This window comes from Zonotrichia albicollis, chromosome 8, assembly GCF_047830755.1.
Source record: "Zonotrichia albicollis isolate bZonAlb1 chromosome 8, bZonAlb1.hap1, whole genome shotgun sequence".
NCBI classification, from domain to species: domain Eukaryota; kingdom Metazoa; phylum Chordata; class Aves; order Passeriformes; family Passerellidae; genus Zonotrichia; species Zonotrichia albicollis.
Genome location: NC_133826.1, coordinates 16386626 through 16400385, shown reverse-complemented (window position 1 = coordinate 16400385; position 13760 = coordinate 16386626). Strand labels below are relative to the sequence as shown.

Here is a 13760-nt window from a genome sequence, read left to right as displayed (position 1 = left end):
ACAAACTCAGATTAAAATTACCATGAGAATAAGTACTGTTGTTTTTCTGTAGCATTCAAGACATTTTTGATTGATATAAAGTTTGAATGAAACAATGAGCATATATATACACACTGACACACCCATTCACACACGTACATCAGATGCAGATAATTTTCAACAGCATTTTCCCACCAACATAAGTGGTTATAAAAATCCCAGATGTTTCTTGCTTTTGAGATGAAAGTCTGAGTTTATCTTGATGGACTGTGAGTCATGCTTTTCCCCAGAACAAGCCATTCATTCACTATTTTCATTTCGAACTCTAGTAACTCCACAGTTTTTTATAATTTCTAAAATCAGTGGAAAGGAGAGAAAACATTAATTCAGGGAGCAGTGGTTTCCCTTTATTTGTGCACACAGTTGGCTCTGATGACTGTACTTGAAAACGCCCTGCTCCTTCCTCCCACCTCCTCTCTCTTTAGAGCACTAGCTCTTTGATAGGGAAGCATCTTAGCTTTGTATCTGTATAGCTTTTGATACTGGGGATTTCATTTGAAGTTTTTTCTTCATAGCATGAATAAATAGCAATCTTGCGATGGTTTGTTCTGGGCTACAATAAATGAGTCACGCAAGCAGGAGCGCCACGGTAGGACTGGGTACCGCACAGAGGAGGAGGGACAGGAGTTGTCACAGGGATATTCTCAGCCAGTTTTGTGCCCTGATTTAATTCTTGTGTAAGAACAGTAGCAGAACATTTATTTTATTTAGTGTATTTGAGAGTATTCACCATGAGAAGCGAGATGCAAAAAACTCTGCAGCGTACAGAGCATGTGAGTGTGATATGAGAATCCTGTTACTGATGGATGAGAGGAAAAGGCCTGAAGCTCTGTTTTATTATTCTGTAAATATGCTGTGCTAGAGGCTCTTACAGCAAGATGAAAGTAGAGGTTTTTTTTTAATGTTCATTACAAAGGAGTCCTTCTCACACTTGGATGGGTGAATCCCCTTCTCTGACTGTGACTTTGTGTGGCCACTTGTCTGGAGAGTCCCCAGAGGTCAGCCCTAATAAAAGGTTATCAAATACCGAGAAATTATAGGCTTCTCAGTAATCAAAGTATGCTCCTAAGAGTGCCAGATAATTTATTTATCTTCTGGAAACAATAGAGCAAAACCCAAATAAAGGAGGATAATCCTTTCAACAGAAATACGCAGTAGAAAATATTTTTAAATACCATTATTAAAATTGTTCTAATTTAAAAATTGGCAAAATTGTAGCATTGAGGTACCAATTTTTCCTAATTAAAGAAAGAACTTCAGATTATCTCAGTGACATGAAAATGATGCATGTGAACTACCATGTGCAAAGCTTCCCTGCAAGATGTGCATAAGGCTGAATGTTTCATGTGTTCAGTTCTTTACTCAATACACTACAACTAATTTCTGGGTGAGTGTAAGCTGCTTATGAAGCTAATTATGGTTAAAAGGTGCAAGAAAGTAATAAGTTCACATTACTGAAGTCTTCTAAGGTCAGTCCTTCGTAATATCACGGGCAATTTGCAATAATAGGGAAAAAATTCATTAGGTCAGTAATTGAAATAGTAGCAAAATGTGATTAGAAATGTGGGAAGAGATTTAAGCTTAGAGGAATATGATATTTATGTAAATGATATATTTTTAATTTTTTGAATACTGGCTTGTTTCTCATTTCCTGGGGGAAGGCCCTGGTATTATGGTCTGGAACAAGGAAGGACTCACATCCTGCATACAGCACTGATGCCCAGGCCTGGGATCGCCTCTGTTCCCTGGTTGTGGATGCACCTCAAACACTATGGTGCGGTGTAGCTGGGAGTGGTGTGAGCCCTGGAAGGCCTGCAGGCGGCACAGGCAGCTCTGCTCCCCAGGCACAGGGCAGGGAGGGCCGGCTGTGAGCGGCGCAGCCAGGCAGGGACACGCTGTCCTGCCGTGCCCCACACCTGAGCAGCAGGGACAGCCCCAAAGGAGACAGCAGGGACGGGCCCCTCCAGCACCGGGACTCTAAAACTCTCCTTGGAGACAGAGAGATGGAGGTTCCAATCCCTCCAGGCAGAAAAGGGATTGAACATGGATCTCCCACATCCTGGGTCACTGCCCTAATTACTGGGTTAGGGGATAAGAAGGGAATGACAGCAGCTGTGGTGAATCCAACCTCTTATATCTTAGAGGATTTTTTTTCTTTCTGTTGCAAGTGCCTGAAATAAAACATTTTGGATGAAACAAAGCACTTCCCTCACTGCAAAATGTATGGGATTTGTTTTCGTTTCAGCGAAGAAAACCAGAAAATATTATTTCAGATTGATCTGATTGTGGGGTTTTTTTCCCTCAAGTTTCATTCCATTGCTTGAAAGCATAATCAATTATTTGCACAAATCAATTTGTAAATGTTAAAAAACACAATTTGGGCTTTGCTGGAGGACATTTGCCTGCAAAATCTGAGCCTACCCTGGCAGACTGTGACCCCAATGACAGTAACTTCCAGCAGAGCAGAGCTCACTGAGGTGGCACAAGAGTCATAAACCTGTGAGTAGATGGGTTTGTGTGCACAATACTGAAATACTGAACACTGTAAATATAATTCACACTGTAAATATATACTTACATTGATTTAGAAACTTTAGTAAATAGGAGACACTCCATCTTCCCTTGATGCCTTTCGTTGAAAACAAGTGACAGCTGGTCCCATAGTGATTCAGGAGTACAGTAGGGTCCACATTGGAGTGGCCTTTTTTGGGGAAAGATAATGCCTGGTGCAATCCTTCCTGTGGCTCATTTTGGATGCTTGTTTGGTGGCTGGATAAGACAGTAGGTCATAGGAGTTCTGAGTTACTCTAAATCACTGGAAGGAGGTGAGGTGTGCTCTGAGGACAGAGTGAGGTCTGTGTCTTCAGGCAGAGAAAAGCTGAACATCATTATGGAGCCCCTGCTAAGTGAAAAAGAAGTATGGACAACTTTGCTATACTTTTTAAATATTTAGAATTGTGTTTCATTTTTACTACTCATCTGCTGGTTGGGAGTCACCACAGCCAGCATAATTGTAGGAAGAAAATGTACATGCTTACTCTACATCTGTTATTCCCTTCTTTGGGCCATTGTGGGTTCCACTATGTCTGTTAATTGTATTTTATAAGTGACATAAATGTACATGGAACATTACAACAGGGAAAATATGACAACAGTAATACTACAGAGCATAATCCCTGCCTCAGGAGCTTCTCATCTGAAGGCCTGAACATATTTGTGATACTCAGGGAGGGAGTAGTGTGGAGATGTTAGCCACGCTTGGCCAAACATGAGATTTGGGGTTCTGAGAAATGGGCAGGAAGAGGAGCTCAGAATAGACCTGAGCCTCTCCAGGGACAAGACATCTGGGTCTGAGCATCACCCATGAGGTTCTGGTGCTCTGAAAAATTCTTCTCCAAGGTGACTAAGAGGGATTTGGTCTCCTCATTCTAGCTAATGGGAAAAGTTCAGGGGTTGCTTTGGAAAAACAAAACAAAGACATGAAAAACTTTACATTTAATTTAATTCAAAATGATCACTGAAAAGGCAAACCCCAAAGTATACTTGGCAATTCACACAGCCTTGTTTAACACTTCTCAGGTGCAGCACAGTTACTCTCACAGGATCAGGCCCTGAGGGGATGCCAAGAAGAGAAATGCTCGAAAGCAACATATGGAAATTGAACACGAAGCAGAAGCTCGAGTGGAGAGAGGTGGGTTCAGGAGCTGTCTTCAGGAGAGGGAGCCAAGGCTGCGCAGTGGAAGGGTGCAGAAAATGGAAGTGTGCAGAAACTGAAAGGCATTCAGCAGCAGTCATGTCAGCATAATCCGTGCAGTCATTTCCCCCTGACGAGTGTATGCGGCACATCACAGAGCCGGGCCCATTGTCAGGAGAAGGCAAAGCAAAGCACACACGTGTGCCTGTCATGGACAGCAGCAGTTCCAGGGGAGGGGGCACCCATGGGGAGCAGCCACTGAGCAAAGGCTGCAAAACGTGAAAGTGCATTTGAGAAGGGCTGGTATTTTTGTGATAAAACTGACCAGTTGTTCATAACTAAAAATACATTTGCCCAAGGTCACTTGAATTTTTTCGCCAGGATCACAAAGCTGTTCCAATCTCCTCTGGTGTTCAAGCTCGAATGAAATGTCTGCTGACATCTGCCAGGGTAAGTATCTTTGTTTCCTCCTCCCACCCCTTACAGGAAGCTTGGTTCATCTGGAAGAATTTAAATTCTGGAAGGCCCCAAGCCCCAGAGGAAGAGATTTGGGGCACAGTAAAACTTCTCCTGCAAGCTCTTGTTATCCTATAGAAAGTCAGTATCTGTCTGATCTGAATTTCCATAGACCTTGTGCTGGTAAATGTCCCACTGTCTTCCTGATGTGCCAGTGAGGTTTGAGTTCTGTCAGGGACACAGCAGTGACAGCTGCTTTATCTGTGTGCAATGAGCTACTAAGGAAGGACAGACCTCACTCTGGCTCTCTCAGACCAAAAGTGCTTTGTGTTTTTGAATCTTTGAGCTATTGATTTTCCCTCCTGAGTTAAACCTTTTCCAGGAAGGCTGCCATACTCATGACTCTTCCCCTTTGAAATTATACATGGTGTATCTTATGGCAAACAGTTCATCCAATTCTGCAAATCTTTAAACTTTGATTTCCTCCCTCCCAAAATTTCAATTGCACTTGCAGTACTTTTTTATCCCAAATCATCTCAAATCTATGTTGTACAAATTTAAAATTTCACCTTGCCTTACTGGATTTTTATTAGCCATAATTTATCGTTATTGCCTGACATCCTCCTCAGCCCAGAGCATTTGCTGTGACACAGGATGAGGTATGATTTACTTTAGCATCATGGACTTGTTCAGGCCCTTTTGCTTTCCTGCAGGTGGGAGCTGACTGTGGTCCCTGCTGGGTCACATCTCCTGGCAGCCTTGTGCCTGTTGTTAGCTCTCTCTGGGGCTGGTGGATGGCTGTGCATGAGGTGTCACTCGCCCACATGCCTGCTCTTCAGTGGCAAGGGTTAACACCTGGAGAGACTGTCACGGGTCTCCTTGGTCAAAGGGACAGCTGGAGCCACCACCACACCTGGGCTGGGTTTCTGGACATTTTCCTGGACATTGATTCCTTGTTGCTTATTGGTAGAGGGGGAAGACTGAGAGACACTTCATTGTTTGTGTCCAGTATGTTTTTTGTGAGCAAATTGTCAGGATGGGCAATTGTCTCTTTATCCAAGTCCAAGGGATATCTGAGTCCAAGACAGCTGATGACATTATATTGGGCATTCATTTTAGAACTGCTGAGCCCACAGAAATCAATAGTTTTCCATTATCAGGTCCGGCTGGGTCACTAGTCTGTCAATGAGCTGTTACAATTGCTGTACAAGGGTGAACCTGACCAGTCAATTGCTGCTGACAAAAGGAAAACACGCTGACAGCCACTGGAACAAGCCAGAACACAGATTTGCACTTTGGTTTACCATCTGAGAAGGCTGGAACAGGCCTTTTCTGAGATGTAGGGCAGGCACTGTGGGAAAAGAGGCCCCTTTCTCCCTCCCTGCCTCTCGTCAAACAGGGAACCAAGGTTTGTTTCCCGAGTCCCAAACACCAGAGAGCTCACCAAGGGGAGGTGAAGGTACCACCTTCCCCAGCACTGGGTTTTTCCAGCCAGAAGGGGACATGCTAAAAGGGACCCTGCTGCCACAAGGCTGAAGGAGCAGCCTTTGGCCACTTCTGAGGGATGTGGGCTCAGGGCTTCTTGTCCTGGCAGGTGCCTGCACTGCAGGGGCAGGAATGCAGATGATAGGGTTAACTCCATCGCCTCTCTGTGTTTTAGCACTGACTTCCTATCAAATTTGAGAGCAGAGCAAAAATAAATATTTGGAAATTATCCCAATATTATGATTTTTAATTTTCAACTTTATTAACTTCTTTCAAGTGTTAAATCCTGACCGTTTTATTTATGCCTCCAGCCGTCTGTTTGATTCTCACAGAAGTCAATATTCACTTGTGCTCCATCATCAAACAAAAAACTGGTAATCAACTTTATCACTGGAAGCCAACTAGCTGGGTTTTAAAAAATACACTACCCAAAAGAAAGATCATTTGCTTTAAATGAGAGGAGAGGGAAGTCTTTTTAACAGAGAAGAGCAAACCTTCCTTTACTGGTAATTAGAAGCACCAGTCTTATATGACTTGCAGCATTTGGTAGCTCAAGCTGCGTCAGATCTCTTACAGCATTAATTAAAAAGAATTTATGTTTTTTTAATAAAATGCTTCATGTTTTAGCCCCTTTTCGTCCTCCTTCCAAATGTGATTACGGGGGCTGAAGGGAATTCAGGTTAATATGTTGACACACTTAACAATGCGGGGTCATGTAGCACAATCCGCTCGGCTGGTTCGGCGCGGCGCGGCCCCTGACAGGTCCCATCAGCCGCTGCCCTAAAGGCAGAGGCGAGGGGAGGATTTTAATTACTGCGCTGTGCGCGAGTTTGCCAGCATTAAATTGAGACATAATTAGGGCCCCGAATTTTAATAATTGTCCTAGCTAATTGGGCAGACAAGTACGCTCTGCAGCGTGGCGTGATTAGATAATTAGTGTTTCCAAATGACAAAATTGAGCTCTTGATTGCAGATTCCAGATGCGGGTGGGGGAGCGGGAGGCTCCCTGCGCGGGCAGAGCCGAGCCGAGCCGAGGCCGGGTGAGCAGGGCCGTGGCGGGGCGAGGATCCCGGCAGGGAGCGGGGACAGAGGCGGGCCCGGGGGCGCGGCACGGGGCACCTCGCGGGCGCGGTCCCCCAAGACGCGGCGTGAGGCAGCTGCCCTGGCGGCGCTGATTGATCGCCACAGCCCGCGGACAGCGCGGCACGCGTGGCGGCCCCAGAAGGGCACCGGGAGCGCGGGAAGGACACGGGGCCGCGGGACGGACCCGCCTCGGCGGCACCGGCCCCGGCGCCTCCCCCCGCGGCCGCCAGGGGGCGCCGCTCCCGCGCGTCCGGCCCCGCTGTGCCCGCGCTGCGCGGCCCTCAGCAGGGCCCGGCCCGGCCCGGCCCGGCCCGGCGGCACCGCAACCACCGCAGCCACCACCGCAACTACCGCAAGCACCGTAAGTACCGTAGACACCGTAAGTACCGTAACCGAGTGCCGCTCCCGCCGTCCCGCCCGGCCCTGCCTGCGCCCCGCCACTCGGCGCTGAGGCGGCATCGCCGCCCCGCCAGGCACCCCGGCCCCTCGCAACCTGCTGGGGAGCCTGGCTAACGAGAGAGATTGAGTGATTAATTATCCTTATAAAACATATATAAATCTGTGTGTCTGTTCAGCTAGAGCGGGGACTCGGATGGCCGCGGACACGACCCCGGCACCACGGCGAGGTAGCGCCGGCGATGCTCGCAGGTGCCACCCTGCCGCTACCGGTACCTGCGGACAGCAGCTCCCGCGGGGAAATAAAATATTTCCCATTAAAAAAATAATAATAATTTTAATGATACAACCGAGCGCATTAGTATTTTTATTAGAAAAAAAAAGGCTGTAGGCGCAGAGGGCGCTGGGGTGAGCCCGTGGCCGAGCGGCGATGCCGGGCCCGCCGTCCCGCCCTGGCCCTCAGGTGAGCGGCACCGCGGGCCCCGCTCCGAGGGGCACCGGCAGCCCCCGCAGAGCCTGCAGACCCTGCCGGCCGCGGACTTGCTTTTGTTTGTCATTATTCTCTTTATTTTCTCTGCGAAGAAGCGGGCGTTTTCATGCCGCAATGTAAAGCTGGATCGTTAATAACTGAAAGTTTAAATGCAAACGCTTTACTAGAAAGCATTTCACGCAGCTGGTGCAAAATTGCAAGGTTTTTCTCTCTTATTGTTTATCTACGGGAAAGGGAAAACAGTGTTATGATTTTTTTTTCCTGTGTGTGATTGTACTGTCATCAAAATACAGATGCTTTTCCTACATCAATGATTTTTTCACTATAGCCTAAGGGCTTCTTGGCTTTAAAGGTCTAGTTATTTTTGCTAATATATCAAGATTTTAACTCCTGACTATTTCATAAATCAACTCCAGATGCAATGTACAGTTTAAAATACTTATTTTCAGAGGTACATTCTGGCTTAGTAGATTGCTGTCTCACCATTTCAATGCTTCAAAGCGATGGTGCTGGGAATTGTCAGCTCTGAAGACAAGGTTAGCTCACAGAAGCAGGATATGTTGTGTAAAATGCTGATTTATAAAAGTGTTACAATCTGTTTATCTTGCAGGTCGAATTGCATGCATTATATGATCAGAAATACATAGAGGATTAATGTGCCACTGCTTATTTTAAAGCATCGTGTTGTCTCTAAAGGTGAGGGTGCCAGAGACATACGGGAGCAGAAGCCAGAAAGAGCATCTTCCAACCCACGCCAGCCTGGAGAAGCTGTGGCAGAGCAATCCTACCCCGATAACAAACCCCAAGACCTAACCCTCAGTGCAGCCTTGCCGGGAGCGGTAAGCACTCTGCCCTGCCCCGGTGAAAAACACCTCCTGCCAGCCAAACAGATGCCTGCTCATTTTTAAAAATCTTTTCTGACTTTGACGGGCTCTGGACCAGCAGGTGACCCATCCTCGGGCCTGTGAGCCTCCGAGGGTCTTGCTTTCCCGTAAGTGGCTGCTTTCTGAGAGGCTTCAGCAGCCTCTGTGCCCAAGGGGGCTCCTGCAGGCTCTGCTTTGCCACCCCCCGCCAGCGTGCAGGTGGGCTCTCCTGTGCATAGGTGGGCTTGTGGTGCCCGTAGGAAGGTCACATCCAGCTCCAAGCTTGTGGTTAATCAAGCCTACTTGGTGAAGCTGAACAATTTATTCAGTGCCTGATGAAGCCTTGGGTTTATCTGTGGTATATCAAATTGTCTTCAAATCTAAAGCAGTTACAGGCCAGACGGGGAGGAACTAACAGCATAACTAACAGCACAGCGGTAGTTCCTGCCCTGATACCGGCAGGAATGCTATGTGGGTGCCTCACACCAGCCACAGGAGCACAGCAGCCTGCACTGGTTGTGGCCATTGCCAGGCCAAGGTGAGGCTCCCATCCCCAGAACGCTCTGGCACTGTTTGCTATTACAGATTACAGCTTGGGCAGGCATTGCTTAGCAACCCTTGCCAGGGACGCTGGGGAGAAGGCTGGGACTCTTCCTGCAAGGACACTCTCAGATGTCCTGTCCTGTGCTGTCGTTTGTGTGCAGAGTTTCTGTGACACAGTGGCAGGACGGTGCGGAGGGAGCTGAAGGCCACTCAAATGTAGCACTGAATGGCCCTGTGTGAGTTTGTCCTCTTTCTTGCAGGAAACATGCTCCACCCATGCTTCACGCCCTGCCCAGCCTGCTGCTTCACCTGCAGGTGGAGAAGGAGGGTGGGTTTTCTTGGTTAAGATGTTACTGTCTTGAGACCTGGTTATTTTAAAAAGTTTCATTCGAATTCCAAGTTAATGCAACGATTTTGATGAGTTGGAAGTACAGAAAATGGTATCCCCGTCCTGCCTGATGTCTTCTTGGTCAAGCCTAGGCTGTATTTATTGCTTCTCAAATGGTAGCTGGGTTTGCCGGGTTTTGAGATCTTCCCTGGGGTGACAGTGCTGACTGTCCACACTGAAACTGGCAAGTACAGTTGAAGTTACTTGCTTTGTGAGTAATATGATAATTTTTTTTCTGAGTACCAGTTCGATTAAACAGTTTTGTGGGGGTTGTTTTATGAATTTAATGGTGCTTAAAACATAAAAAGTAAAATTAGACTTATAAAATAGGGTGCTTGTTTTAGTGGTCTAACAGAAGTGGCTCCAGTTGTTAGTGTTTAGTATAATCTCCTTATGGGGCAGGCAGCTCTAGAAGTAGGAAAGCATTTTAAACTAACAGACGGGTTTCCACACTCGCTTCCTCAACGAGGCGCCGTCTTGCCTTTCCTCCGGTCTTAAGCACGACTGCAAACCTGGTTCCGTCGGGAGTGTCCGGTGCACCCGCCCTGCAGAGCCGGCCGGAGGAGCAGCTGCCGCTGCTGTTGGCGGAGCGCCGCTGGCTCTGGGCCTGGCCAGGGCTCTTGTCTGCATCTTGTCCCGCTCTGGGCGCGGGGAGCCCCCGGGACCGGCCAAAGCCACGAGCGAGCCCGGCGCGGCCCAGGAGCGCTCCCCGTGCGGCGGGGCGGCGTGGGACGGAGCGGAGAGGTGCGGCACGGGGCGGGAGCGAGGGCTTCAAAGGAGCCGTCGGGGCCGAGAAGGGGCGGACAAAGCCAGCGCTGGGCTGCCGGACGCGGCGCTCCGCCGGCCACTTCTAAGGCGCTTTAAGTCTAAAGGAGAAGTGACAGGGCAATCATCTCCTCGGCTCGGCTGCGGATGGGAGGGTGGGATCTTGCTTACAGCTCGTATATCTGTATATTTAATTGCGACCTGGCTGCATGTTCCTGTTGAGGAAGGATGCAGATCACAAGCGAATCCATAAAAACGCGGTTGACAAGCCCGGGAAAGGGATAAGTGACAGATGAAACGAGAGTCAGCGCAGAGCTAACTGGCAAGAGCACCAGTACAAAGTCAGATACCTTTTGAGAGGAGGTGTAGTTTGTTTTATTCCGGTGCTCCACAGTTTAGTCTCCGATCGGTGTGATGGAGTAGAGAGGAGCTAATGTGCCCTGTTTAGGATACAAAGATGCAGATTAGATCAGACTTCAGACACCGTGTTTCATTTAGGACAGTCAATAAACCGGGTTTCCCCCACCGACGAAAACATGGAATTTTCTTTTAATGTTTTAAGGGCACTAAAACTTATTTAAACACAACTGTTGTGCATTCCGGTTTGGTGAGCTATCGGGATTTGACAGGGTCGGGAGCTGGGGCCCGGAGCTCAACGCCACCGTACTGCAAGGCTGGGGCGCTGGTAGAGTATCAGCCCGGCTCCCGTGTTCTTCACTTTTGTGTTACTTTAAGTTTTCAATGAGGCTGGTGTAATTACGAGGCGTTTAACTTTTTGCCAGGCTCTTTCATTATGGCCTTTCATTTGCACCTCGCTTTTAAGAGAAGTAATAACATTCACAGTCAGGGGCAAATCCTGTTAATGAACAAATTAAAGTTCAAACAGTTATTCAAGTTCACAGCCCCGCTCGCTGCTCCTTTAATAAGAGTTATACATGTTACTTTCTCTCGGGATCACTCCCCCTTTTATTACTTTTTAAGCTTTTCATAAGCACTAGCGGGCTATACGGGCAGCTCCCAGCCTCTAAAGGGCCCACAAATCCTGAATGGAGCCCTAATCCGACCTTAATTTGGCAACTTTTGTAAAAAGCATAAAAGCTCGGGTGCCACCCTTGTGCGCTCAGATTATAATGTCGCGGGGAACAAGCTGGGCTAAGGCCCCCTCTATCCCGCACCCACGCATTTGAGTTGGTTCCCTCGCCTCAGGAGCTGCGCAAAAAGCCTCTGTGAGTGCCTCGTGGGTACCGGGAGACAAATTAGATCGATACCCTGGGAATTCCCACCCCCTGCCACGATATTTCTGCTGGGCGTGGGCTGCGGGACGGCCGCTGCCCTCGGGCCGGCTCCTGCCCCAAGTGCCGGCAACGTGCGCTAGGAAAAAATAAAAAAGGAATAAAAAAGATAAATCCTTGCGCTCTTCCGCTCTTCCCGCCCCTCTTCTCTTTCTTGAGACCTTCCGCGATCAGAGTGTCTGCGCTCACCTCGGTATTTGCATAACAGGAATGCGGATTCCCCGTGTCGGGGCTGCGGGCCGGGGGCGGCAGGCACGGCCCAGCAAAGCCGCGGAGTTTGACACAGGTTCAAGGCAGCGCCGGTGCGAAAACGCTGTCTGTGTACAAATAGAGGAGATCACACTCCCCATTATCTACCTCCTGGCGAGTGTTTGATTTGTGACATCAAAAGCTTATCAAGGCAAGCTCACAAAAAAAAAAAAAAAAAAAAAAAAAAAAGAGAGAAAAAGGTACCACCTCTCTTCATGGAGGGAGATCCCTGCGCTTTGGGTGATGCAGGGGAGGGAGGAAGGGGCCGGTGTTGCCAAAAGCCGGCAGGGAGGTGCCAGGGAGCGGTTCCTGCCCCGCCCGTGTCCCCGCGGGCTGGTGCGGGCGCTGCCGCGGGCGCGCAGAGCAGCGGGCGGGCCCCGCGGACGGCTGGAGGGAGGCCCCGATCCCTCGCAGCCATCCGCACAGAAGTGGTTTGATATAATCACCATGACAACTGCCGCCTATAAGCATACAAATAATAGAGATGAAATAGACAAAAGATTAGCATGCCATGAAAAGTACAATAAGTTTCTTATTTAGCATATAGATAACTGTCTTTCCTTCGGAGCAGGCTTCAAAGTTGAACCCAGTTTAGACCAAGAGGATTAATTCTTTCTCCCGCATGCTTCATTGAATCTCTCATTACCAAACTTTGTCTGTATTGATGTAAGATTTGATTGAAGATTAGAGCATTTAGCAAATCTTGCTTTTCTGCATGTATCAGGCCTTTTCAAGCGCAGACCGCGCTGCCCAGTGGTCAATACCCTTACTTTTATCCAGTGTCTGCTTCATTTAAACTTAATCAACTCCCTCAATGAACTGGAACAGGGAAACGTCCCTGAGGTAAGAATGTTGTGCTTTTCTTAGATAATTCTTTGCTCCCTCTCCCAATCCGTTGGCGTTAAACCTAAAATTGCTCTCTGATGAACTTAATCAATATGATAATGACAATTGGAGCTGAATGGCTCGGCCTGTGCTCAGCACGGAAAAGGTAGACGGCTGTGCCCATTGCCCAGAAGCAACTTCTCCTTTCTCGCCTCTCCTTTTGTGTTCACTTGTCCCACCTTTCTCTCTCTCTCTCTCTCCCCCTTCCCCCCCCCCCCCCCCCCCGTGACACGGAGCGCTGTTCACGCTGGAGAATGATGCTTCTTTGTGCGGCAGGAGGACTCGTATGTCACCGCCCGGAGGAGCGGAGCGGAGCGATTGGCCGGGTGAATTATCTGCCTTGTTGCAGTGAATTATTTGCGCTGTTTCCTTTCCCAGTCAACAAGTTTCTGAGGTATGGCGCAGATCAATCAAAGCTGACAGAGCGCATGTGAAGCTTTTACTGTGTAAATCTGGACCTCTTGTCCCGGCTTCGTTGGCACTGGCATCTGTATATCATTTTTATACTGCTACCAGTAGAGCAATTTCAAAAGTATTTGCAAGGAAAATGGATGTCCCCATCTGTTCCTGGAATCATAAATGTGCCACTTTCGGAGGGTTTTCACTGGTAATCATATCTTTAATGATGAACAAACTTGTGATATATACCTTTCCATAAAATGGGGTTTTCTTCACTTTATTGTGATTGGCTGGGATAAATAGCTTTTCCATATGTTAGGAAGATAAAACATAAGATTACCAGACCTCGTTTCTTTGATCATAAACAAAAGAAACAATTCGCTCCAAACACTCTTTAAACAGAAACAACTGCAGAATTAAATTGTATTAATAAGCTATCGATGGGCCAGGAGGTAAACAACAGTCTCCACAGAAAACACAGCTGGTTTAAAATACGAGCAGTCGGTCCTTCTCGCTATTTGGGTGACCTTAACGCAGATGTAGATTTTAAATACTCGATGCTAATTTAAATTTTGATTTTCTAAGATTTGTCTTGTCTTTATCTCTTTTTTTTTTTTTCTCTAGCTTGACTTTGAATTTCTTTAAGTGCCAGAGCGAGGATACGGTGCTGGGTAATGCATTGCCATGCACTATATTTAGAAAGCAGCTGGAAGAGAAGATGTCCTCAGGAATC

At 47.8% G+C, this 13760-nt stretch overlaps 1 protein-coding gene across 1 annotated transcript in view; it reads left to right on the top strand.

Moving 5' to 3' along the window:
* Positions 1 to 6858: 6858 nt before the first annotated feature.
* LOC102062690 (uncharacterized) overlaps positions 6859 to 13760 on the top strand; it is a 9608-nt gene continuing 2706 nt past the window's right edge. The window contains exons 1-4 of the mRNA XM_074546087.1: positions 6859 to 7118; positions 8340 to 8482; positions 12865 to 13022; positions 13652 to 13760. The exon at positions 13652 to 13760 is cut by the window's right edge and continues 66 nt beyond it. Coding sequence (XP_074402188.1) covers positions 12883 to 13022; positions 13652 to 13760 — 249 coding nt within the window. The 5' untranslated portion in view covers positions 6859 to 7118; positions 8340 to 8482; positions 12865 to 12882. The remainder of the gene's footprint in view (positions 7119 to 8339; positions 8483 to 12864; positions 13023 to 13651) is intronic.